The 27,773-nt window shown below is 42.2% G+C and overlaps 1 protein-coding gene and 1 long non-coding RNA gene across 3 annotated transcripts in view; one reads left to right on the top strand and one right to left on the bottom strand.

Moving 5' to 3' along the window:
* The window catches only part of LOC102970952, a 154,281-nt gene that overhangs the window by 66,755 nt on the left and 59,753 nt on the right, over window positions 1-27,773 (bottom strand). The window lies entirely within an intron of this gene.
* Window positions 10,486-20,389, top strand: PRL (prolactin). Its single transcript, XM_007074533.2, has 5 exons — window positions 10,486-10,513; window positions 12,488-12,669; window positions 15,322-15,429; window positions 17,797-17,976; window positions 20,198-20,389. Exons 1-5 carry the CDS (start codon window positions 10,486-10,488, stop codon window positions 20,387-20,389), a joined length of 690 nt encoding a protein of 229 aa, XP_007074595.2.

A 27,773-nucleotide genomic window follows, 5' to 3' on the forward strand; every position in this document is an offset into this window, starting at 1 on the left:
CACACTAGTTTTATAACTTAAGTGGATGACAGGTTTTATGAAAGGTCCATCCAACCACACCATGGTGGTAACTCTTTGCAATTAAAATTGAGAGCACAGTATGTACAGGGACCAGTGCATACAGTCAGATTTCAGCACCTACCCATTCCTAAAACCATATGAGAGAGTTTAATAAATTGATTATTGTTGTTTACCCCACTAAAACCTGGGGTAATTTTTTTGCAGCAGTGAATAATCAGAACTATTTGTAGCCTCTTTTACTGAAGATTCAAAGAGTATTCCTAACATGATGCAATTTATGCCTTTAATGCCTTTCCCAATGATAGATGCTTCTATTCTGTCACCTTAAATTTGAGCATGCCAGTGACCATGAAGGAAATGATACTATGTGATTCACTAGTTTTAAAAATTTTTGTTTGTACCATTGTCTTAGTGAGCGAGGCCAGAGGTGCACAAACTATAGCTTGCAGGCCAAATGCAGCCAAACAAGCTGTTTTTATACAGCCCATGAACTAAGGAAATTATTTATATTTTAAAGTGGTCCTATAAGTCCCTACATGATATCCTTAATTGTGTCTCTTGCCTAGCAGAGCCTAAGATATTTACTCTCTGGTTCTTTAAAAAAAAAAAAAAAAAAAAAAAGTGTGCCAACCCCTAATCTAGAGTTTAGAAAAAAAATTATTTCTAATATTCTCTCTTTTGTGTGCCCCAGATTACAAGAGTTAGTTTTAGAAATAGTTTTTTGGTGGGCCAAAGGAGGAATCTATCACTGTCTGGCAACCCCTGAACCAGAATATGGAGCACTATGTTACTGGTTGAGTAAAAAAAGATTGAATGATAGACATCAAAGTCAACTGCAGAATAATTTAAGGGATGAACATAATATCTGTACTAGAGTATAATGATTATTGCAGACTAGCCTTTCCAAGATGGATATGACGGAACCTTCCAGTCGGCATGCTTTTCTTGCAGTGATATGTTGACGCCTTTCCCGTTGATAGATGCTTCTATTCTGTCACCTTAAATTTGAGCATGCCAGTGACCTTAAGGGAAATGATGCTATGTAGCTTCCAAGGTTTGAGGTGGTTGCTCTTGGAACCCAGCCTCCATGCTGTGAGGAAGCCCTGACCACCTGGAGAGGCCATGAGGAGGGATTCAGCTGGACAACCCCAGCTGACAGTCAACATCAACTACGTCAACTCACTACCACACATCTAACCGAGGAAGTAATTTTTTTTGCAGCAGTGAATAATCAGAACTATTTTTAGTCTCTTTTACTGAAGATTCAAAGAGTATTCCTAACATGATTCGATTTATCATTACATCAGAGAGGCCACAGTCCCACATGAATTATTTGATTTCATGATACCTTAGCAGGACTAGATATAACCCAAGTTGTTGGTCACTGCTGACTTACAGACCTCTATGAGCAGAACCAGGAACTTTCCTGAACCACGACGTACATTCATCAGATTTGGTTATAAAGCAATTATCTGTCACAATCATGTAGGTATAGCCTCATCAAACCAGAAATGGGGTCAATACTAATTCGAAACTCCTTTTTCTTATTCAATGATTTATGAGTGAGTCTATATGCCTCCTTAACAATAACATACAATTTGTTCCAAGAAATGAACATATTTCTTCTTCCAAAATCTTGGAGTTTACTCCCATGTAACCCTTTCTGAAAAGAGAAGGCTTAAGATATAAACTTGAAATTTGGGGTTGCAATGAAAGCAGACAGTTTTAATGTCATCTTTTATGAACTGTGTGCTAAAATGTGTCAGTCAGAAGAGAGAATATATATAATAAAGTCTTTCATAATACTACAAAACAACATTTTTGGTTTTATGTTTGGGATGATAAAGTTTCCTTTGCTTGGAATGACATTGAAGTAAACTACAAGAAAAGACTTTTAAGATTTTTTCCGACAAGGACAAACCCGTGACATTTTCACAAAGCCTTTGGTCTTAACCTTGGAAATCTGTCTGCTTAGGATAAAGGCAGCAAAAATGAGCAGGAAAGCTCTAAAGGTGGCTGCTATTATTAAATGCAAAAATATTCATTAAGGAATTGGCCAAACAGGAAGGCATATTCCACTTTTAATGAATTTTTTAAACACACAAATATTCTGCAGGTGTGTGTTTGTAATTTAATTAACCTTTGCAGGAAGAATTGGTTATCAGTACAAACGGGCCTCGGTGATAAAATGCTATCGGACCTAAGCTTTCACCTTTTATTTTATATACATGTTATAAAAACTGTTTAAATGCATCAAAAGCTGACTTATTTCCACTTTCATGTTCTTAACCTTCCTACAGTCAATCAAAGCCCCAACGGCATCCTTTCTATGGGATTGTTATCTTGTGGTGTAATATGAGAAATACCTCATGTAATAGAATGCATGTCGTTTTTTAAAGATTCCTCTTCTAAAAACAATAAGACGCTGGTGAGAAATTAAAATATATTTTGCATACAATATATTTTGTGATACACAGTACAGATACACCGACACATCTCCTGCCCACCTCCCCGGCAGACACAAGAAGTAAAACTGACTTATAAAATTTTTAAGGTTAAAATACTCTACTGATGTTGGGGCACCGGGGTGGCTCAGTCGGTTAAGTGTCCAACTTCGGCTCAGGTCATGATCTCGCGGTTCGTGGGTTTGAGCCCCACGTCGGGTTCTGTGCTGACAGCTCAGATTCTGGAGCCTGCTTCGGATTCTGGGTCTCCCTCTCTCTCTGCTCCTCCCCTGCTTGCCCTCTGTCTGTCTCTCTCTCAAATAAATAAATAAACACTAAAATTTTTTTAATATTCTAGCGAAATTAATAAAATATATCCATTATTGTATATGTTACAGGATTCTGATCACAATGCTATAAAATGGCTACATTCTTCAAACCATCATTGTTTGAAAATTAAAAATTAATGATTTCACCAACAGTTGCTTAGTCTACGAGGCTTACAAAAACAATCTGACTGTTTTTAGCTAATTACCTCCCATGTCAACAAAAATTTTAACATTCCGACCAAAAGTAACGCACAGATGTACACGACCGTGCAAAAACATTCTTGCTGAAACTGCCTAGAGAAATAATGGAGGAAAAAAAACTGGTGTCTTAACATCAGAGGTTCAAATTCTCTTTACACTGAAGCCGAACAGTATTCATTTTTAATACTTCATTTATACGGACAAAGAGTTTGGAAGATACAGTTAGTTCACTCTTCAAAATACATTTCCCAATGATCAAATATGTGTTCCTATATATTTGATGGGAACACAGTGGGAAAGCTTTCTATAAACCAAACATGAAAACATTCTCACAACTTCATGGCTGCTTCCTACATATGCATCCCCAATTTTCATTTATATAAGTGGACATTATTTTCAGATATAGCTGGAAGTAAAGACAATCTCTTATTTTGCAGTTATACAGAAACGTATAGTTTGCAGTCACCCTCTTTCTCTATGAAATTAATGTCCCTTTCTGGAAGAAACACCCAATTTCTCATCTGTTAAGTTCATCATACAAGGTAGGAATACAAATGGCCTGTAGAAGACAGGACACTCAAATGCCACATCACCTATAATGGTAATAATAATATTGCTTCTCTCAAGTGGTCTCGACAGATAACCTTTCATTATTTTTTTAATCTACAAGAATTCTTTGACTTTCATTCTGCTAATGATGTAGAAGTGACAAGCCAAAAAGTTAAATGAAGATTTTATGACACATGCAAGCCTCATATTAGTAAAAGAATTCTTCGAGACCAAAATGGCAGATACACCAAAGACCAAATTGAAGTAGGAATAAAATTAATAGCTTTTCATTCCTTATCGATAGAACTCATTAAGAAGTATTTTAACAAACGTACTGTGTGCGTCTTTTTTTTTTTTAACATGATTAAGAATCACACTCAAATCCTCTCTGACAGCGTCAGTGTTTCCAAAGCGTTTAAAACATTCTATTTCTCTCTCCTCTCTTTGGGAACTCAATTGCCTTGGCATTTTTCCTTGAAGTAATGTGTTTCTCAATGTGTCTTCAAGGTCACATCTGCATCTCCTCAGAAAGACTTACTGTCAGCTGAACAAGAAGTTCAGTGGGCACACGTATGAATACGGAAGGCAAGAAGAAATAAAACCAGGAAGGCAAGCAAGAGATCTGGAGTTGCGTGCCGGTTCCATAATTACATATGCGTAACTATTTTCCTCACCTGTGCAACGAACTACTTGGTTAGATTTATTCTCTAGTGCCTCTGACCTCAAATACCGTGACTTAGACAGATTCGAGAATGTTCAGAAGTTACCCTTCAGGATGACTAATCTTCCTGATGGAGAAACAGATTGAAATTGAAACGGACATAGGCAGGAGAAAATGGAGGAGAAGCTTTTATAAGTGTGCAGGTCAAGATAACCTGGAAAGAGAAGAAAAGAAAATTTTATGGAAGCCAAGGAGGCAGAATAATTGCAACACAGGGACTGACGGAGTGTGAGTCAAAGGAGACAAAAGAAAACCAAATAAACACCACGCCGAGAGGTTAAGTGTGGGTGACCGAGAAGACAGTCGTTTAAGAGAAAAGCTGACTAGTTAAGGATTTTTTAAAAAAAAATTATTCAGCCTATCTAGGTTGCAGATATATAGGCTGAAATGGTCAGCAGGCAAATGGCATCGCAGAAGAGACGTCAGAGAAGGAAGATAGAGTTGGGATCATCTTCATGGATATGACAGGTAGTCGTGGCACTGGATGGGACAGCCAGTGGGAAATTACAGGGCTGAATGCCCCAGAAACAACACAGAGCAATAAAATAAGAGAAAACAGAACAAATCAAACTACTTATATATTCTTTCTTTGTACTCTTTTGGAAAATTTTTACATTTTCATGCTGATTGAGTATCATGTCATTTACCGCAGATGTTTCGTAGGTGTTTAAAATACACGCACACTTAGGGGCGCCTGAGTGGCTCAGTCGGTTAAGCATCCGACTTCGGCTCAGGTCACGATCTTGCGGTCCGTGAGTTTGAGCCCCACGTCAGGCTCTGTGCTGACAGCTCAGAGCCTGGAGCCTGTTTCAGATTCTGTGTCTCCCTCTCTCTGACCCTCCCCGTTCATGCTCTGTCTCTCTCTGTCTCAAAAATAAACGTTAAAAAAAACAATTAAAAAATAAATAAATAAATAAATAAATAAATAAATAAATAAATAAAAAATAAAATACACGCACACATTGGATCTCCTACAATTGTGTACTGGTTAATTTCCCTTCACGTTTTCTTACTCTAAGCTTTATGTTTTGGATCCTACTCTGAAACGCGTAAAGATTGCTGATAGCCTGGTCTCCATTGTCGACTGTATACGATATCACCAAGTATGACCTTTTACCATTTTTGGCTTAATTTTAAACTGGCCTCATAGTAATTTTGTTACTCCAACAATTTTAAAGAATTTACTTGATATGCTTTTTTGGTCCTTTAACTTTTTTTAGCCACTTTGGCTGAAGTCAGGGTTTCTCCACATTGGAGCTACTAACATTTTAGATGGTGTAATATTTGGTTTTGGTGGCTGTGCTGTGTGTTGTATAATACTTAGCAGCATTCCTGGGCTCTGCCCAGCAGATGCCAGGATCGCCCCCTGACTTCAGTTATGACTATCAAAACTTGTCTCCAGACATTGGCAACTGTCCCTTAGGGGAGGGAAGAAGAGAACGCAAAATCAGCCTTTAATTCCTCATCCTTTGAAAATGACCGTTTTCGAGATATCGCTTGTATCCAGCACCTAATTGGGATTTGCCACCTTTAAAGAAACTGAGTCATTTTTTAATTTTAATAAACTTGTCCCATTATAATCTTGATGATCTTATTCTGACCTCTAATTGTGTGTGTATGTGTGTGTGTGTGTGTGTGTGTGTGTATCTGCTCATGTTCCCTATGCTTCCTACCTTTTGTTAAATGGAAGGACTTATTTTGTGTGCATGTGTGTGTCCCTGCTTCTGTGTGATATTTCCTTTTTCTGAGTTAGAAGGTTTCTGTGTTCCCTATTTTTAGTGGTTGTAATGATAACTTTGTATCATCTGTTGACACCTTTCCTATTTTAAAAAATTAGCTTGATTTTGCCTGTTGATTCTCCATTCTGAGCCCTGAAGAACATAGCATGCTCACATTTCCCTTCACCTTTGACAGGAGGTGTAATATTGCCAGATTTCTCAAGCTTACTTTTTTGCCCATTTCATTAGAATTGGGCAGAGCTAATATTCTCTGACCCCCGTATCTCAGAAATCTTCATAATTACCATTTACCTTTACTTTCCCCTATAATTTAAAAGTACATATATGCATACTTCTATATATAAATATTTATATGTATATACGTGTTAGTAACTATATGTAGAGTGCACATATAGACATATATAAAGAGACTTTAAAGTAAGTGTATGCATGTGTTTGCGTGTGTATAGAGCATCCCATCAATTCATATTATTTATATTTCAATGCCAGATGACAGTTTTGCCAAACGTCACTTCAGTTAATCCCTGGGTATCAAAGGATGTATTATGCTAGTAATACATTTTGCATTTAATGAATGAATAAGAAAAAAAAAAAAGAGGGACATGTCCCAGGTAAGGTATTTTAGGCAAATTCCCATAGAAAAATGTATTACAGGATGATAGGGAGACAGACGAGAAGTAAAGCATATTATATCCTGCGAAGAACCTGCCCTACTTCTTAGTCTGAACTCTTTCAATGCACAGAAAAAGACCAACCACGGAAGAAGGCAGAGATGATACCCGTCAGCACAGGTGTGGCCCTATGAGTTGTGACACTATCGAAATGCTTCTCTTCGGATGGGTACAGATTTGGCGCCCTGATCCCATGTGCCCTGACCTCTCTTGACGGCCCCAGTCCCTCCCCAAGGAGCCTGACAATAGCACCACATTGAACGATGAAAGAATTAATGCCTGTCAGGGAGTACAGACAGGCCTCCGGGACCCTGGCCTACTGCTATAGCTTTCTGTTCTGTTGGTGGTGCCCGTGCTAATTATAAAGTTTAAAATTATCCCTGGAAGTAGCAATGGCTCAGAGTCCCACATCCTATTAGACAAGGACTCTCTGCGTGTGTCCGTATCTATATATAGATCTAGATCTCTCTGAAAGTGGGCATGGTTCAGATCAACTTCCCATTAGACAGAAAATATACACACAGATACACACGTGTAATAGCGGAGCATAAAGAATCTTTCCTAAGAAAAGTTTTTATCTGCCTCACTTAGCATTAGCATACAGCCAATATTTGATGCTTTTAGCTTGAAAAAAAAAAGTGTCATCTTCAAGAGTGAATCTGTGAAGTCTCCAGACACATCGTGCTTAGATCTGGCATTGTCATATATCACTCATTAAAATTTGTCCAAAGGTACAGGTCGCTCAGAACACATGTGTGACAAGAAGGTCATAGGATAAACTGACACAGAGAACTTGGAGAATTAGATCAGAGGACGTGAATATTGTGTTGGTGAAAAGAAATTACAGGAGAAATTTCCAAATGCTTCCATTATGGCTTTTTTGTTTAAGGAGCAAATTCGCTCAAGACACTGCTACAGATTAAGAGCTTGGGTTCTGGAGTTACTTAAGGAAGCTGATAACCTGCAAAGCCCTGGCAGAGAGAGGCATTAAATACAAGCACTTTGGGGGAAAATGTACATCTTAATATGCACAAAGTTAATGTAAACAGAGGATGTAAGGAAATCAGTACTTTGGTTTATCTTGAAAACAGTGCAATTCAAGAAAGCACCATGTGATTGATCCTTTTTCCAATGTGCTCTTCACATTTTCTGTTATTTTATATCAAAGAAAACAACACATACCCCATCTGCTCTTTTATTCCAAGTTTTGGAAGACGGGTATGGGGAATTCTTCAATTTATAAACAATACGCTTTTTATCATCTGCAAATTTCACTTTATTAATAAGAGGCAATTCATGACTAATATAAATTGAAATATCAGTGTGATCCACTAATCTGATGATTTTTAAACTTAATTTCTTTTGCTCTTTAGTATTCCCTCTGATACCCTGCAGTAGACACCTTTCAAGTTTTGTGAACTATTTTAAATATTTTTGCGTCATACATGAGACGAGAAGAACAGTATTATTCCAAACTTAAAAACACAGAAACAAAAGACAGTACGAAATACAAGCTCCATTTCTGATTAGTAAGGAAAAGACACCTTATGTCACTTAATGTTAAAAATCAGAACCATTCAGAAAAGATGACAAAATTGTTCATTCGTTTCAGGTACTAAAACCCTCACGGTGACTTTAACATCATCTCAGCCATTTATTCAGCCACTTAACAGAAATCAATCATCAGCTCCCAGCTTATGGCAAACACATGAATTTTTGTAAATAACACCAGACGAGGCTATTCTTGGTGAATGTCTCTTTATAGCTCTAAGTTAAGGGCAGGGTCTGGTAAAGAGAAAGATCTTTAAAAGAGCCACATTACAGTGAAAGTGGGTGACATATTATAGCAGAAAAACAGGACAACTATGACTTTTTGCATAAAGTACGCCTTTTGCATTATTTAGATACTGCAATATCCCATTAACAGGAAACATGGGGCGGTGAGGCAGCAAAGAAGCAAATGAGAGTTTACAGAGAAACATCCTTCTCTTTGAAGTAAATCAATTGGCCGCCCAGAATGAACACAACTCAGGTCCTCTTAGATTGCTCTTTTCCTGGCTATCTACAAAAGTCCCAACACCTTTAAATTTGAACATTACGGTGTCAGTTCTTATGGAAGATTCCCTACTCTTAAGTTTCTAGAAGAAGAGGGGAATGTAGGGTAGCATTCATTTCTCTACCAAAAGGCACTGCTCTCTTAATAATTCAGAATTTCACTGTCTGGGCGCGGGGGGGGTGGGTGGGAAATGGATACCTCCTTCTAGTGAATGGAATCCTGCCCCAGCTTTGGACTGATAGAGTCTATACATCATCACACTTGATGAGTAGGATTCAAAATCTAGTATTGCTTCAGCTAAGGCAATTAGGAAGATAGTTTTTAAGTGACGTTACTCTTTGTCAAGATTTCCAGGTCTCCCTAAGAGTGCTTGGAAAATTGCTATCACATAAATGTAGCAGGAGCAACTATGGAAAAAGTAAATGCCATAAAAAGGGATTATTTTAAAAATTACCTCACCTGTCGATTTCCTAGGAGAGACACACAGTGAGATGAAAGCTAAGGGAAGGTCACAGGCTGATTTACGTGCAAGGACTTAAAAATTAGAGAAAGTCATCAACAACCCTGTTCTTATTCATTATAATCATTTCATTTAGGAAATCTCTAAGAGGCGGATGGAATGTTTGAGCCCATGAAAGATGAATTTTTGTCATGTTGGCCCGAGAGGGGAGCTGAGTCAGAGAAATAAAGTAATTATAAACCAGTGATCATTTTTCCACCCCATCCTTGAGGAGAGTGCAAATTATTGCCTAGAATTTTCTTCTATTGCATTATATACCAGGGTGTGTGTGTGTGTGTGTGTGTGTGTCCGTCCATCCTTGAAAACCACTATGTTGCTTCCCCAGAATAAATTCCCAGTGGGGTCAGGGGTGCTTTCTTGTTCATGCGTGACCATGTTTGCTAAATGATTCATTTCCAAGGCTTCTTTATATCCCTGATTCCTCACGCAGCAACCGTCCTTCCCGCATCGATGGTGACTAATTACTTCTATATTCTTGACAATGAATCTCGCCTTTTTTCCCGCCTTTTTTTTTCATCTGTAAACTGGGGATGACAATCTACATTTATTTATATGTTGGAGTCAAAAGAAATAAACACATGAAAATACCCAGTTAAAACATACACATAAGTCATTTTAAAACGGACAACACACACTGCGTGAAAACAAGCAAAATAGGAGGGCACAAGTGACGAGAGCGTCACGGGGACCCAATGTCCTGTTTTCTCACTCCTGATATTTCCTGTATAAGTTTTGAAATCTCGACTTCACCTAGCAATTTCAAACTGGGGAAAAAAAGAATACCCTTCGATAACACACGAGACACCTAAGTGAAATACAATGTAGATTCAAGAGACTGCAGAGAAGTCAAGGTAAACTTGATCGTTCGTGACTCCTGTAAAGCACAACTTCTGTAGCTGTACGGGCCCTTTAACCCAAAATAGTCTCCAGAGTCCATCCTCATTGTTTCTCTCATTTCCTTTTGCTCTAATTAATCACAATCCTTCCTAGAATGTTCATTTCTGGCCAGTATGTCTTCCTGAATATGAATAAGACATAAAATACCATTTGATGTTTGAAATTATGGGGGTAATCTCAATGACGGAAATAGATGACTGGTACAGGGAAGGGAATGCCTGATTAAATATATTCATGAAGATGTCAAAGGCTTATAAAGCCAACATCTGGGAATGAGAAAGCCGTTGGACTACCAGATCTTCTCTGGCGAAGTGTGTTTCTCGAAAGCATCACCAACATGGACAACAAGGGGTGGTCGCTGAAAGGTATGTGCAACAGCTCGCTGAGCTGTTGGATTATCAACACTCTTGGGGGGTGGCACTGACTCGAAACCTGAGCTAGCATTCTCTTAGCAAGAGGTTTCAGGTTTACAGAGTTTAGAAGGGCTAGTCATTGCTCTAGAAAGCAACTATACCGGGGCAGTGGAACAGAACGCTGGTTCTCAACTGGACATCCTCCTTCTTCTGGAGACATGTGGCTAAAGTCTGGAGAGGTTTTTGGTTGTCTTAATTCGGAATGGGGGTGCCACTGGTATCTAGTGAGTAAAACTCAGAGACACTGCTAAATGTACTGCAATGCAACGGACAGCCCCCAGAACGAGGAACCATCCATCTTAAAACGCCAATAATGCCAACGTTGAGAAACCCTGGCCTGGAACAAGACCAGAAATGTCTACGGGTCCAGTTTATCACAACTTCAGAAGGTAGAAACTAGCATTTTTTGGTTCTCAGGCCTCTTACGCGGTTTGGCCGACCTAAGTCAGCCTGGTGCAACTTTCAACTCAGAAACCATAATATGGACAAGGATAGAATTGTGTCTTATGATACTCTGTTAACTGGGTTTGGGCCAAATGACATTTAAAAAAGAGAAACAGCCTGGCAATAATTAACCATCTTTACTTTCTTGGTTGACATTTGCAAGAAAAAGAAAATTAGGAACAACCATAAAACTCATTTTATGAAATGAAGAACAAAAACATTTATCTATTTTATCTCCTCTTGGACTGTGAGAACCCTTCAGATGATAAATGTACAGATAAATGCGGTCAGAGTTAAATAGTATCTATGAAGTTATGAATTTCCGAGAACTGGTATTCCAATTTCTCTATCTGCAGAGCACTTTTTTTTTTTTTTACACCTGTAGATAAAAATATCCATTCAGCTAAGTTACAGGACTATCAAGTACCTAAAATAAACTTTTTGGAAATACCACGTTTTTTGAAAAATAAGAAGTCTGTTCTAGGACTCGCTTGACAACATTTGTATCTTTTATTTTGCAGCTAAAAGGTGGTGCGTTACATTCTCTGTTAACAAACAATGTTAGCGTGCATTAAAGTCAGAGTACTGTTCTTTCCAAGTAACGGAAAGACCTTTGCAAGCCCTGAGCCATCGCGGCCGCGGCTCTGGCCAGTTGCAGGGATGAAGCCGGAGAGCCCGCAGGTGTGTGCGATGCCACGTGGCAGAGTCAAAGCCATCATACTGGCATCCAGCCCCCTCCACCTGCTAATGATAGGACTTGAGGAAAATCACTTAACCTCTCGAAGCCTTCTGCTTCATCAATGTAATTTGACGATAATAATGAAGGTCGAAGCTCTTACAAGGTTACTGGGAAACACAAATTAAAAAAAACAAATTCAAAGCTTTTGGCAAAGTGTCAAGCCAGTGCACGGGGGTTCTTAAGGTGAGTTAGCAGATCGAGGCCACCGTATCGCTTCGTGTTAGGTTCTCTTCGTACGCGATACTAGCAGTTGTCCATCATGTTTAGCCTTATCAGTCACGAAAGCGAAACAAACAGATCCACTGTGCTGTGTGTGCCATTTCAGGGTCTAAGATGTAGGTATTGGTCAACACGGAGTTAAAAAATGACAACCTCACAGACAGCCCGACTACCGAAAATCTGCAGAAACCCCCAAGACGTTGAACTAACTTCTAGCAATGACTTAAACACCCCGGCTCGGAGTTCATTTCAGCTCCCGATGTTTGCCGAGTGCAGAAGCACTCCCGGGAGCGACAGAAAGATGCGGGGAGTAACCCGCTTCTCAAACTATGTGATCTGTGCAAATATAATTATAGACCCCGAGTCACACGGTGGAAGGTGTGGGTTGTTCCCGGCCCCAGCTGTTACAGAACCCGAAGGTGCCAAGGGCGACGGGGAGAGGGAAGGCTTCTGGGACGGGGTTGCCGGTGATGGCCTCAGGCGCACAGGTCACCTCAGAGCGGTGCGTGGTTTTGTGTAAGCAGGGTCACTCCTGTTCCTGCTGCTGCTGCTGTCAGACCTGCTCCTGTGCAAGAGCGTGGCCTCCCTGCCCATCTGTCCCAGCGGGGCGGTCAACTGCCAGGTGTCCCTGCGGGACCTGTTCGACCGCGCGGTCATCCTGTCTCACTACATCCACAACCTGTCCTCGGAAATGTTCAACGAGTTTGTAAGTACTGCCTCCTCCCAGAAGGAGCCTTCCTGGGAAGGCAGGGGCTGTCCTACGCTTGACACAAGAAAGGTGCGGGGCGCCTGGGTGGCTCAGTCGGTTGGGCGTCCGACTTCAGCTCAGGTCATGATCTCGCGGTCCGTGAGTTCGAGCCCCGCGTCAGGCTCTGGGCTGATGGCTCGGAGCCTGGAGCCTGTTTCAGATTCTGTGTCTCCCTGTCTCTCTGACCCTCTCCTGTTCATGCTCTGTCTCTCTCTGTCTCAAAAATAAATAAATGATAAAAAAAAATTTTTAAAACAAAAAAAGAAAGAAAGGTGCAGGAGCCTGATCGAACCACACACATTTTAGATTAAAAAAAAAAAAAAAGCCACTGGTTAGCAAAATGTGCAACAAGAAGAAAGGGACAGTTTCATGAAACCTCAAGAATTCTTAGAGTACAGTAACTCTTTTAAGATTTCCTTTAGGGGTGCCTGGTGGCTCAGTCGGTTAAGCGTCTGACTCTTGATTTTGGCTCAGGTCAGGATCTCATGCTTCATGGGATGGAGCCCCACGTCTGGCTCTGTGCTGACAGTGCAGAGCCTGCTTGGGATTTGCTCTCCCCCCCACCCAGAGAAACATTTAAAAGTAAATAAAAAAATAAAAATTTCCTTTAATTCTCCTTCTTGAGAAAAACTTCCTAAAAAATTTCAGTACCTATATTAGCCAGCTTAGGCTACCATCGCAGGATTCCATAGGTTGGGTGCCTTAAGCCACAGAAATGTATTTTCTGACAGTTCTGGAGGCTGGAAGTCTGAGATCAGGGCACCAGCACAGTCAGGTTCTGAGAAGTGCACACATCTTCCCGGCTTGCCTTTTTTCCCTGTCCTCGTGGTGGCAGAGGGTACAGGTGGGGGATTCTCCCGGGGTCTCTTCTTGATCCCTACTGAATCAGGACTCCACTGTTATGACTTCATTTAACCTTCCTTACCTCCATAAAGGCCATATCTTCAAATATTGTACATTGGGGGTCGGGACTTCAACTGAATTTTGGGGGAAACATCCCTTCATAACAACACCTGGCAAAAAGCACTTTCAGGTGGAGTTTGAGAAAATGAACGCATGCTGATTTCTTGTCCTTGACTGTGGGGTACAGGTCTCCCTAGGCATTCTTCACCTATCATACTAGATATCTAATAAATGACAGTCTCATTGCCCAGAACGGAGTTAACTGAACAAAGTTAAAATAAGCTGAATCCATGTCAGGAAAACAAACAATGATAGCTCTTCTGAAACCCCACAATGCTATAAAGTGTTATTTTGAGATGTCCAGTGTATAGGTTTAGAACTAGAATAGAAGGGTTGGTTTAGAATCAGAAACAATTATTCTCTTTCTTATTACAGTACTTTGAAAGTTGTATCTTAACTCTTAGTTGTATCTTAACTCTTGATCTTAGGTCAATCAAGGTGCAGACAGTATACCTATGAGAGGTTCAGTAAATCAAAGGGTCGCCATAAAGAATAAGGATCAGTGTTTGTATGTATGTATACAATATATATATGTATATATACATGGATACAATATATATACATTGTATGTATGTGTATATATACATGGATACAATATATATATATCCATGTATATATACACACACATACACATAGTTCTCTTCACTCGCTGGTTTTTCTTTCCTCCTCCACTTTTGACTGGCTATCTTTTGTCTTTCACATCTTCACAGTTATCTCCCTAATTTTCACAACTTTTCGTAGAGATTACTTTTATGTCGATGTCTTAGCTAGGTGTGTGTGCATGTGTGTGTTTTTTATTCTGAGTCCATTGATTAATATTTCCTAAAATTTTATGCCCTGTTTTTTTGACTTACCATTTGGTCGCAATCAACAAAATGGTATTATGCATCTAGGACGAACATGGTGAGGCATAGTTGTGGGGGTTCAAATACAGCAAAACCTCGGTTTGCAAGCATAATTTGTTCCGGAGACATGCTTGTAATCCAGAGCACTCGTATATCAAAGCGAATTTCAAGAACCATTGGCTTGGTTGTGATCACGTGACATCCAGTGTCATGTACGACTCATATGGCAAGACATCACTCATGTATCAAGTTAAAATTCATTAGAAATGTTTGCTCATCTTGCAGAACATTTGCAGAACAAGTTACTCGTAATCCAAGTTTTTACTGTATCAGGCAGAGAAAAGTTATAATTTCATAATGCCTATTAGGGGGTGCATATTGGCTTGGACCCCTGGTAAATAAGATACTAAATGGCAAAATATAGGTATATATGCGCTAGAACAGTGGCTCAAATACTAAAGAAAAAGGAAACTTGACAAAATATTTAATGCTTCATATTTTTGGTATTTTTTAGTGTTTGTTTTCCAAGTAGTAATTTGTGGAAAGGGTAAATTAAACAAGTAAATCACAAAGAAGGAAAGAAGGTGGGACTAGAAGAGTTACACTTAAAAAAAAATGCACGTACAAAATAAATAAAACGCAGAGAAAGGGTGACTTTCTCAATGCTCTGGTTTCAGTTTTTCATGTAGTTCTCATTTAAAATAAAAGATTACACATCAAGTGTGTTACTATTCTGGTAATGGGCTCATTTAACGGATGCTCAAACACCTATAACTAATTGTATTTGCTTGCTGGCTTTCAGGACAAAAGGTATGCCCAGGGCCGGGGGTTCATTACCAAGGCCATCAACAGCTGTCACACTTCCTCCCTCTCTACCCCTGAGGACAAGGAGCAAGCCCAACAGATCCATGTGAGTCTTTTATCCGTGTTTCTCACCAATACCACTGAGGCAGTACACTGGTAACACCATGCTACACGTTCTTAGAAGTGCTACAGTAGGTAATGCTAATTGCACACACAGACAAATATGGAGGAAAAGCAATCAAAGAGAAAAGACAGTATGTCATTGAAGAATCATTGGTGAAACCCGAATGCTGGCTCAAGATTGCAGCAGCAGGGTGCCTGGGTGGCTCAGTCGGTGAAGCTTCTGACTCTTGATTTTGGCTCAAGTCAAAATCTTAGGGATCATGAGTTCAAGCCCCACGTTGGCTCCATGCTGACAGCATGGAGTCCACGTGGGATTCTCTCTCTCCTCCCCTCCCCTGCTCTCTCTCTCTTAAAACAAATAAACTTAAAAAAAAAAAAAGATTGTAGCAGCAAAATAAAAAATCTGTAAGTTGTTGATGCAAACACCATTATTTCAACCGATGCCTTAGACCCAGGGTTGCATGTATTATATTGTATGAAAGCCTGCACTAAATTGGACTTCCGTGCATAAAACAGAAGGTCTGCAAAATCATGGGTATGTAAGAAATGCAAGTGCAGTTGTATCTTTTACACGATACCCTTGGCTCCTACACTGGCAGCATTTAACAACACTGAGCACTGTCCCAGGTGAGCCATGTCTTGCTGATTTTGAAAGCTCTCCTTCTGATTCTGCTTCTGCTTCTCTGACCCCTACTTCTCCTCTGTCCTGTAATGTTATGTATTGTTTCTCACGGCTGCAGAAATCGCCTCTGTTCTGATGGCAACAAAGTCTGCATATGAAGCCCCATTCATCCCAACTCTTTGACCACTGTCATCTCTCCTTTCTGATTCTCTGCCACGGTCACAGTCTTAACGTGACTTCAAATAAGCATCTATTTTCACACACATACCCCCGTTAATACAATCTGATTCTCTTCGCAGCTTTGTTAATGGTACCAGCATTCTTTCTGTCCTCTAAGCTCAGTAATAGCGGTGGTGGTGGTGATGAAATGAAGGATGAGGTACCTGGGTGGCTCAGTCAGTTAAGCGACCGACCCTTGATTTCGGCTCAGGTCATGAGATCGAGCCCCTCCCTGTGACAGCACTGCTCTCAGCAAGGAGCCTGCTTGGAATCTTCTCTCTCCCTCTCTCTCTGCCCCTCCCACGTTTGCACTCTATTGACAAATAAACTTTCAAAAAGAACTTTAAAATGAAGGAAAGGGTGAAGGAGAAGGAGGAGGGGTTAAAATCTATTGAGGGCCACTCCATTGCCAGGCACTTCACAGAGCAATTTACATGCACTGTATTTAATCCTCACCAAAAACAATCCCAGAACACAGGGCACTGTGAGGACACTTGCCAAGGTAAGGAAACTGAGGCTCTGAGAGGTTGTAGAATTTGGACTAACGACAGGAGTTGTAAGTTGTGAGTCCGGACTTCATCCGATTCTAAGCCCTCACTCTTACTCATGATGCTACAACGGCCTTAGCAAAACCAGACGGCCATTCCCTGTGCGTCCTGGCCCTCCATTTCGTATCTGAGGACACGTTCCCATTGCACTGTCACTTTGATTCTTCTCTACTCCTCACTTCCTTTACACTAGCTTAGTTCATGGACCTCAGGGAAGCAAGTATTTTATATCAGAGACGACCCTCTCCTAAGGCTCTCCTGTGGGATCCACAGGGGGCAACCGTCCCTTGTGACTTCCGTTGCAGACTCCAGCTGGCATACGCCCTGTTATTCACCTGAGCGGGTCAACAGAAGAGACTGTTCTGGTAGCAGGAGAGGGACAGGGGTTGGTCTAGATTGAGGACAGCATATGTACGAATGCCCTGTCTTCTTTGCTCTTTGTTCTGATATCATGGAGTAAAAATTACAAATCACAAACGAATACATTAAAGAATGATTTGAGCCATTCGTATGAATGAGTCGCTGGATGAAAATGACTCGGGCCCTCTGTCAGAGACACTGGTGGAATCCGTCTTTCCTGAGTCAGGTACTACAGGTGCGTACCAAGTTCCAGCAAACCTCTTTTGGGACCAGCAAAGCTGTCAAACATAAAAGGACTCACTGAGTGCGCGGATGGTAGAATTTCCGAGGGAAAACAAAATCCTTCGTGCTATAAACTAGAAGCCTCACTAGATGAAGCAGTTATTCAAATCAGCCAGATTGCTTTCTAATTTTAACAAAGTTTAAGCCAATAGCTTCAGCTTTTTATGTTTACAACTTTAAGCACCTACAGAATATTTTCCGCGCACACACGAAGAACAAAGAGATAATTCGGGGCAGCCTCTGGGAGCAGAAATCACAAGCTAACCAAACCCACTGTGTTATGATTTATTTAATGCGATTGTTTCATGTGGTCGCTTAGCACGAAGACCTTCTGAACGTGATACTCAGAGTGTTGCGGTCCTGGAATGACCCCCTGTATCACCTCGTCACGGAAGTGCGAGGACTGCACGAAGCCCCCGATGCTATTCTGTCCAGAGCCATTGAGATCGAGGAGCAAAACAGGAGGCTTCTAGAGGGCATGGAGAAGATAGTGCACCAGGTGAGCAGCCTCCCGGAGCTTCCTTGTTTTTCTCACTAATGAAAGAGGTGACCTCCATGGTGGGAAGTGAGTTCTAAATACCTCACTGGGCAAGACCAAAGTCGAGGCACTTTCTATCTTAGACGACTATGAAATAAAGCAAGACTCTAGTAATTCATACTGGCGGATTCTATTGTTAGTGAACCTTAGGATGCTACCGTGATATCTGACAGGTGAAGCCTTCCCCCCCTCCCCCCCCCGCCCCACACACACACACAACACAGGAATCCACCAAAGGCTTTCCTCGTCCTGGGCACCAGGATTTACAATATGTCCCAGGAGAAGAAACCTATAGAGAACAGAATCTGCAAGATAAACATTTTCCTCAAAGTATCCCAGGACACCTGCTACTGAAATCCTGGTTGGGTTCTTTCTCTTTTCTCCCCACCCCAAAGGAGGACAAAGGGAAGGGAGAAAAGAGAAAATCAAAATCAGATTAGATGGTGTTTCGTGCCACTACCCCAGCCCCACCCCGCTGCACATATTTGTCACAGAGAGGAGATTGAAAAGATGGGGTCAGGGCATCAATGCTGCCTCACGAGCACTAGATTTCCGTGGGTCACAAAAGACAGGAGTGTTTCTTTTCTGGCATTTTCTTTGTTTTGTAACTTGCAGAAAGTTGTCTCTTCCTAAATTTGGGGGTGGGGCGGGGGAGGGGCTTCAAAATCGGAGCCCATTGGGGGCCCCAAAATTAAAACTCATGCATTTCATCTCTTCTACTAATGTCAAATTTACATGGAGTTAGTATTTGCAATATAGATCTCCAATCAGATGGGATGTTTTCAACACGAATGAGTTAACATCCGAACAGCTTTATGAAGTTCTCAGACAGTGTCATCTCAAGAAAAAGACAGGACTTTAAGAATAACAGGAGTGATTTTCTACGTCCCTTGTTTTGTACAAAGTACACGTCATCACGTGTCCTTTTTGTCAGTTTCCAGGGAGAAGCCTACAGCACATTTCCACCTTGAGACATGAAATAAACACCCGGGTTTTCAAATTATTTGCTTCATTACTTTCTGAAGTCACTACACTGTTCTAGAACACTTTAGTTTAATGACTTATTTATTCTTAGGCATATCATTGTCCCCTGCATGGTGAATTTCGTCTTAGAGCCCAAGCACCAAAATTAAACCTAAGACGCAAGGCAACACAAACATACACTACACGCTACACACACACTTTAACTTCCAGGAGAGAATCCCAGCCTGAAAATAGTCTTACTCTGCAGGTGACAGTTCAGCAGATCAGGGTCTATGGTTATCCGGCACTTGTACCCGGCAGCTCTCAAGCTTGCCTGGTGGCCAAGCAGGCAACTCGGTCTCCGGGTCCTCGGGGCATTCTCGGCTTGCAGCGGCCCGGGGAGCAGACACCATGGGGCCCCACCCTCACGTCCCTCCATGTCTTTTTGTTATCACTGTCAGGCTCCCCAGCCTACCACTGACCTCTGCCCTCGAAGGGCGTGCCGCTGGCACCCTCACTCTTTCTCACGGGCACCTTCCACAGCATGTCCCCCCCAAGAGACCTCAAAAGCAGACGGCTACTACTTATAGACATTTGGGGGTTATCGGTCCTGGGTGGACTGTGACTGTCTCCTATTTCAGCAGATCCTCTTAGGGACAGTCAGCACTAGATGCCCTGCACCTTAAGGCATCAGGCGCAATCCCTATCATTTCTGAGGTCTGTCGTCCATATGCTACACGGAGAAGAGAATCGGTGTGAAGCGGGAAATAGATCAATGTAATTATGGTGACGTATCAGAAGAAATCTGGAACAAAGAACACACGAGAGACAGGGTTCAGGACACGAAAGATATCCTCAAGGAAGAGATCTGAAGCCACCCCTCCACTGTCCCTCGGTCACACTCATGTATACGTAGGGTGCAGCTCCACTGCGACTAAATCTCTCTCAATATACACCAGCTTTGTGGTTCTCTCTCTCTTTACTCCTGGGCAGAAATGCTTCTTCTGTGATCACATCCATGTTAGAAAACCTACATCTGAATTCTGCTTCTACTGCTCAGACTATTAACAGATCTCTGATACACCAGCTCAGTAATCTACGCCTCCCTCTAGAGAGCGTTGACGCTCATGCCTCTTCCCCAAATCTTCGTTTGACAAGGGGAAGGAACGCAGACAAGCGACTACTAGTAATACTAAGTTGCTATTTTTTTGGTGACTAGGTTCATCCCGGAGTCAGAGAAAACGAGGTCTACTCCGTCTGGTCCGGACTCCCGTCCCTGCAGATGGCTGATGAAGACTCTCGCCTGTTTGCTTTTTATAACCTGCTCCACTGCCTACGCAGGGATTCACATAAGATTGACAGTTACCTCAAGCTTCTGAAGTGCCGAATCGTCTACGACAGCAACTGCTAAGCCCGTATCCGTCCCATCTATTTCTGGAAGGGTCCCTAATGATCCGTCCCGCAGCAAGCTCCTCTTAGTGTTATAGCTTTTTAATGCACGCACGGGTGTAATGGGTCTCATCTTAAAAAAATAAAAATGGACTCCTCTGAGACATCAAAATCAAAAAACGCAATTCGTCAAAGTGTCTCATTTTCATTTAGTAGAGAATCCAAAGAAGATCCATCACCACCATTGAACAGTTCCTGTTAAAATTTGTCACGAATAGCAGAAGCTAGCATTAGAAACAGGACCGTTAACGGCTTCCTTGAGGTTCACAGTAAATTATTACAGGTCAAATGACCAGAATCAAAGAATTAGATAATTACACATCCTGCTGGTCCTGCTACCAGAAAGAGGGAACTCTCAGGACTCTCCGAAAGTCAGCCACACACCATGTTTGAACAGACAATGTAAGCACCATGAAGCTGTGATGTGCCCTCACAGTACGAGGCTTACCGAGCCATCTAAAACTTGGTAGGCTACCGTATTCGTAGATTTGAGCCGCTATAACAAGACACCACAGACTTAAAACCAGCACAAATATTTTTCGACATCCTGGCCAGGGGAGGCCATGGCAGGGAAGTCACAGACTTCTCCCTGTGTCCCCATGTGGTGGAAGGAGCCAGGGAGCCCTGCGGGGTCTCTTTTAGAAGAGCACTGATCCCATTATGAGGACTCCAGCCTCATGACTTAACACCTCCCAGAGGCCCCACTTACTGCTGCTATTTGTTACTTTCTGGGGTTTAGGATTTCAACATGAGAAATTGGGAGGAACACAAACACTCAGATCAGGGCAGATTCCAACATGTCATGGTGTTATCCTTCTCCGGTGGCCGTTCTCAACCATGTAGCACTGAACTCCTCCTGGTGGCATCATCACGGATGCGTCTCATAGGTTTTAGTTATTCTTGGTCTCAAAAGTCCATTCGAGTCCACTTTCAACTCCATTTCACACTCAACCCGTTTAATGTTTTCCTCCGCCCCTCTGTGGCTCGTGGGACCTACCAGGGGGAAGCAAATGTGGTCAATTTCTGCAAGGTTTCTTCCCCCTCCCGCTTCTGGATCACCATCTCTCTGGGCCACGTTGGAAGGGGATAGAGATGAGGAGAGATGGTCAAGTTCTGACATCACTGGCTTTCACGGTGTCGCTGTAGCCTCCTCACTGCCAACAGGAGCTAACCTTGAATTCCCTCGAGTGGCAAGTGGCTCCCTGTGGGGCACCCTTGTGCCCCAAGTGAGGCACCCTACTGTCTAGTGTATTTACCAGGGAAAATACTCGGGCTTGATTCTTTCTCTACCCCCACAGCTGTGCCCCCTGCTGTATCCCCCCAACCTCTCTGCTGCTGTGTCCTCGCCCTGCCAGCACCCTACCGGGGAAAATTGGCTCAGGGTCATCTGTCTCCTTGGGAACCCACAGCAAACTCATGCATCATAACCACCAGAAACAACCAGGAGGCCATAATACTGGTTTGCTTTTTATCTCATCCCGGGGTCTCCTGACAATCTTCTTCTCTTCCTGTCCACAAAGACACAGAGTGGATTGGGAGGTTAGATTCATGAACACACATGAATCCGAGGAAAGAGATGTGGCTTTCCCCTTCTTTTAGAACCGATGAGTAATTATCTCTGTCAGTAATTGTCAGAGAGTTGGCCTTGCAAATACTCCCTCCTAGGCCACTGAATCGTAACACCCTGCTCCCTCTACACTTGGTCTCCTGCCGGAGAAAGGTGACTGGATTAGGGGAGCTCAGCTTGTCCGACTGCCACTAAACAACATGGGATTAGGGCCGATCTCTTCCGGCCGGCCGCAGAGGGCAGTGGGATTGCCAGACTGTTTCCGCAGCAGCATAAGGGCTTTGGCAGGCATTCCTCGACAGCAGACCATAAGAATTACTCCATCCAACATCCTGACAGAGGGGAAATAAAAAGGTAGAGCAGGAAGAGGATGAAGAGGAAAAAGGAGGAGGGGAAAAAAAAGAAGGGGAAATGTGAGTAAAAGACTTCGGAGTTGTGAAGGCTGAGATGCTATTAGAATACGGAATTTGGTAAAGACCTCAATCTATTGCTTAAATTTTATACCATAAGAGCAAATACTATCTAACATTTTCCTTATACTCCCCTTTCCTCTTCTCTCTTCCTTTTCTGAAATTCGCCTTTGTATTCAAGTATTCTTTGCCCTTACTCATTAATTTGAAATAGCTCTAGAGATGAGCAAAACTTGGCACATCTTCAGATCAGAACTCAAGTCAATCCTCCTCGTCCTGCAAAGAAATCTTTCCCACATGTACAAGAACGCTGCCCAACAAAACCAAACTCTTGCATCATGGCCAGCATTATTTTATCTGGGTCCTGCTTCTGACTCTAGCTGTGATGACCCAAACCTTTCAGAACACAACAGAATGCCCCAAACCAATCTTGAACCACCCCGTTCTCCAGCACTCATGCAAAATGTCAGCTTTCTTCTTTTAAAAGGCAGGCAAGTCAGAGAAAAACCTGCATGCACTTCCTTTCTCAGTCATTTACTGCTGAAAACCTCTAATTCTATTGTGTTACCCACGTAACTTCCTATTCTTCCATTTCTAAGCATTTCCAACAGAGAGGATGGTATTTACAAGGGGTGAAGTTTGGTAATAAATGGACAATGAAACTGTATAAAACATAAGTTCACCACTAGCCCACAGACATCTTCACATATGTGTCTCTCACAAAGTTTATTCCGCGCACAAATTCCGAGATACTTGAGATAAATAACTGAGGTGACGATATGAAAAGGTTTCTCGCAGCTTGACCATGACATATGAACTGAACACTGTATTTTTCAGACAAGATTGAGCGGAGCCATGGGTGTTCTGTAGAGTCAGCAAGGGGCAGGCGGAAAGGGGATATTTGGGAAGAACATAACAATCACTCCCCTGCCAATCGGAGTGTGTCTATTTTCTTCTTCTTTTACAGATTTCCACGTAAGATTACATTTGAAGAAACGGGCCCTGCTAGAGGAAGAACGGTAGAGAAACACGCAAACAAAAATCCTTGAAATTCACCGATCTCACAGGTTAGTCAATCATGGGCGCTGTAAGAACTAAAAGAGGTTTGGAAAACCCCTATCCCCTAAAAGTTTGCTCTCAAGTTCTGGAGAAAGAGTGGGGGGCATACACATACAAGTTACTGTACCAAATGGTAGAGAACAGTCAGCATAGCAGGTGACGTTAACCAAAGCACTACAGCGAATTAAACGATGGCGAGGAGACGTCTGGATGTGAGAACGAGGGAGCTTCTTGGACTGGTGGCTTCACCGTGGGGTTGTGAAGGGTTGATGGGATACTGATAGGCACAAAACTAGAAGACGGAATATGTGTTGATTCATTTAAAATCATGTTGTGACCTAAGTATCCCCTACCTCTTGGGCTCTTAATGCAAAGTGAACTGAGCTGTTAATGTGTAAAGCATTATAAGGTGTCAGTAAATAATCAAATTGGACCCAAGTACAAGAAATGCTCACATTTTTAACAGACGTATAATAGCTCTCACTAATATGCTCTCCTAATATGCTCTCCACATTAACAACGAAAACCATGTGGGGATTGCTTATGCATTGCAGAGGACCACATATGTCAATTTGGAGAGTGTGTACTTACTCTACAAGGCAACAGGAAACCAGGAGATTTTAGTGCAAGAGAGCAGTATGTCCGGAATTGGAACAAGGCAACACGAACCCGGTTTGGAGGGTTGTGGGTGTGACTGGCAGAGAAAAAGAAGCATCCGGGAAGCAAGTTGGAAGAGTGTTATGACATCCTACAAGAAAATCAAGGAGGGCTCCGTCAAGCCAAGAGAAGCAAAGCACGTGAGACGTGTAGGCAGAGCATCAGGGCTTGACTGCCTCAAAGAAGCGAGGCAGACATTAAGAGTCAAGAAAGCATCCACACACTTGGAAGAGTAAATGAAAGATGAGAAAGAGGAGAGAGGAGATCAGTTAAGGTTTTGTCCAAATGCATCTGAACTCAATTTCCCTGTATCTCATCAACTTTGTACCAGAAACCGTCAAAAATGTTCGGTTACTTTAGCAAATCACAGAAATGAGTACACACAAGAGCCTCAGCTAGACTGTATCTAATGCCAGAACCAACGCATTTATCCGGGCTGGTGAGGACGAGTGCTAAGTCACCGGGCTCTTTCAACACTTACATTAAGACATACACTGTAAAGCACAGTGGATGAGTAGGAATAAAATGAAAACAACTCCTGTCCTCATAGAGCCAGCCCTGCACAAAACCTAAACAAAAGTCATGCCTCCCTCCCCCAAATCCGTCCATCCTCCCTAAGAGTGTCTCACTCTCTCTTGAATCCACTCCTGTCTCCCGTCCCTTCATTGTCTTACTCCCAGCAGATGGTCAGTTAGTTGCAAATCAAATAAATGAACACTGTCCACTCCTAAGATAATAGTCATATTTAAAGTCTCTTGAAACTGAAAAGCCTTTAATCCCCTGAAAATATAACTCTAATAGTGAGATGACTGCACCCCGGCATCTTTCCAAAACGCCCCCTGGGCATCCAGACTTGACTCTGCTACTCAGAAAGCTTCTGCAAGAACCATAACCTGTTTGGACAGCAAAGATAGGAAAGACAAACGGAGCAACGAACAACATTGAGAAAGCAAGGCAGGGACAAATGGGAAAGATAACATAGGTTTTAAAAACAGGTTCACATTTGCATGCCGAGCCAGCATGACAGGAGCCAGGCGAGCCTCGGTGACGGCTCTCTGTGAATTGGCTACAAGAAGTCTTACACGACTCAACTGTTTAAACACAATTCTTCGATTCTAGCACTCAGAGCCACTCGTCTCACTTAATTGCGCTCCCAGAAAAGGAATATGCTTATTGCATATTTCCAACTGGCTAAGACAGGAAACTCTAAGAGTTCTCATCGCACACACAAAAATTTCTGTAACCACGTACGGTGGTGACTGTTGACTAGGCTTATTATGGTGATCACAATACATACAGATATCGAATCCTTATGCTCCTTATGCTGTACCCCTGAAGCTAATGTAATTGTTACATGTCAACTGTACCTCCATAAAAAATAGTAAAAGCAAGCAAATTTATTTAAGGGAATAGGCTTCTATTTTGAATAAAGAAATCAACAAATACGGTTTTCTTTTTTAAATATTGTACTGTAGGTAGCATATTGGGTCTAAAACTTCATCTCCAGATGTAGTTTATGTTTATGCAGAGAAACAGAAAAGGGTCCTAACCTTGTAACATTAACTGCAGGACATTTTAGCTACAAAAGCTAATAACAATCACTAAATCCTAAAAGTTGTAGGCCAGTCCAGTTCTCTGCTATTGGTCATTTAATAAACATTTAGTGAATTCCCACTTTACCCAGGCACTGTTTGTAGGCGTCCAGTTTACATCATTGAGCAAAGCAGGCAGACACTTTCCCTCATGGAACAGACACTGTCTCTTAGGGAAGACAGACTACCCACAATAGACATGAAGACGATTACACCATAGTATGATAGCAGGTGACCCATGCTATACCAAAAGAAAGAGTAAAGCAAGGTAAGGAATTTAGGAAGTACAGCTGGAGAAAAGAGAAGTAAATTTTAAAGACAGGTGAGGGGCGCCTGGGTTGTTCAGTTGGTTGGGTGTCCGACTTCGGCTCAGGTCATGATCTTACAGCTCATGAGTTCAAGCCCTGCCTCAGGCTCTGTGCTGTCAGCTCAGAGCCTGGAGCCTGCTTCCGATTCTGTGTCTCCCTCTCTCTGCCCCTCCCCTGCTCACATGCTGTCTCTCTCAAAAATGAATAAACATTTAAAAAAATAAAAAATAAATAAAAATAAAGACAGGGGAGAACCCAGTAGGAAAGACAACAGCAGCCTTTCCTAGGAAATCCTGCAAACGCTCTGTTCTCTCACACCCCAGATCCACATCCTATCCCTGTTGGGCCAGATTTCCTTCTCTCCCGCAGGACTTCAAAAATGTTTCTTTCTCTGAGGCTCTAAGCCTGATGTGTGCTTTTCAAACTCATGCAAACAGAAGTATTTTACTCACCTGCCTCTCTCTCTTGGAACTGAAAGATTTGAGGGTGAACTCGCCCAGATTAAGTACCTTTTTATGCAGTCAAATTTAAAATTTTTCTGCTCCCTGAATCACTAACCTCCAAAGTAGTTTTGCCTTACAGCACCCTATCAGGGCCCCAAATTATAAAAGTTTAAAATGTTCTGGCTGTATTACTAGTCGAATAAATCGTGGCATTTAAAACTATGCACAAAATATAAATTAAAGGACAATGAGATAAAAATTAGAAACAGAAAAGCTGATATTTTCTTCCCAAAGGGATTGAGGCCACTGGATTAATAGATTCCTTGTGCACACATGTAATTATACTACAGTTTAACTATCATAATAAAATAATTCTTTTACATACAATTCAAATCAAAGCACTCAGAGTGCCACAAGGGGCTGGGAATAACATTATATGTGAAGATCTCTCTTCATATGCATATATAAAATTTTGTCAGCTCTATTAAGTAATCACCATTAGCCCCTTTTATTGTTCCATCAATTCATCCACTGCTAAATAATAATCCAAATTTTACAATAAAATTCTTTCCTACAGGGCTTACATCTCAAGGCAGGCCAAAAGCAGAGCGGTGGCCTACAAGAACGAACAAAACGTAGCACGTTTACCATGATGCACATCCATCTGTGTACAGAATTAATGAAGACATGCAAGGCTTAAAAGCAGATGGAACAGAAAGCGTGCTCGCTCACAGACGGATAGAGCACCTAGTCGGTTTCCCACGGCATCAAAGAAAGAGGGCTCCACCCCGTTTCCTTCTGTCTGCTGCGGAGTTTTCCACTTGCCTCCACGACCTCCTTTATTAACACGTCTCCCCGGAGATACTATAAAATTATAAAACAGTTCCTGGGTTCCTGAACGAGACAAGGTGGCATGCATCTAAATTTGTGCCCATTCCCCGTCCTGGACACAACAAGAGGTCACTACAGGAGATTTCTAATCATTGGTAAGAACTGACGGGAACTGCTTTGGGACCTGAAAACTGGAGGAGGAACACAACCAGTACCCAACGCAGGGGGCGACCCAAGCTCGGCATTTCCGGAACCCCCGACCCGGCACCGGAAGGCAGCTGGGGAGGGCCACGCCTTCCCCCGGTGGAACCAGAAGGAATACGAGGTGAGCCAGGCCCGAGCAGCAAGGTAGTTGGGTTGGAAGAAGCACTGTCCTTCTGGTGGAGACGCCAAGGCTGCCATGCGGGGCAAGCAAGAGACACCACACAAGCAGCCTGGTTCTGGAAGTCTCCTTGTCCCCACAGGCCTGTAACGTCCCT

Source organism: Panthera tigris, chromosome B2, assembly GCF_018350195.1.
Source record: "Panthera tigris isolate Pti1 chromosome B2, P.tigris_Pti1_mat1.1, whole genome shotgun sequence".
NCBI classification, from domain to species: Eukaryota; Metazoa; Chordata; class Mammalia; order Carnivora; family Felidae; genus Panthera; species Panthera tigris.

Excerpts from the sequence above, each read along its gene's own strand:
- PRL (XM_007074533.2), top strand. The coding sequence starts at position 10,486 with ATGGACAACAAGGGGTGGTCGCTGAAAG. Across the intron at positions 12,670-15,321 it reads CGGAAATGTTCAACGAGTTT|GACAAAAGGTATGCCCAGGG; the intron begins GTAAGTACTGCC and ends GCTGGCTTTCAG. Across the intron at positions 17,977-20,197 it reads TGGAGAAGATAGTGCACCAG|GTTCATCCCGGAGTCAGAGA; the intron begins GTGAGCAGCCTC and ends TTTGGTGACTAG.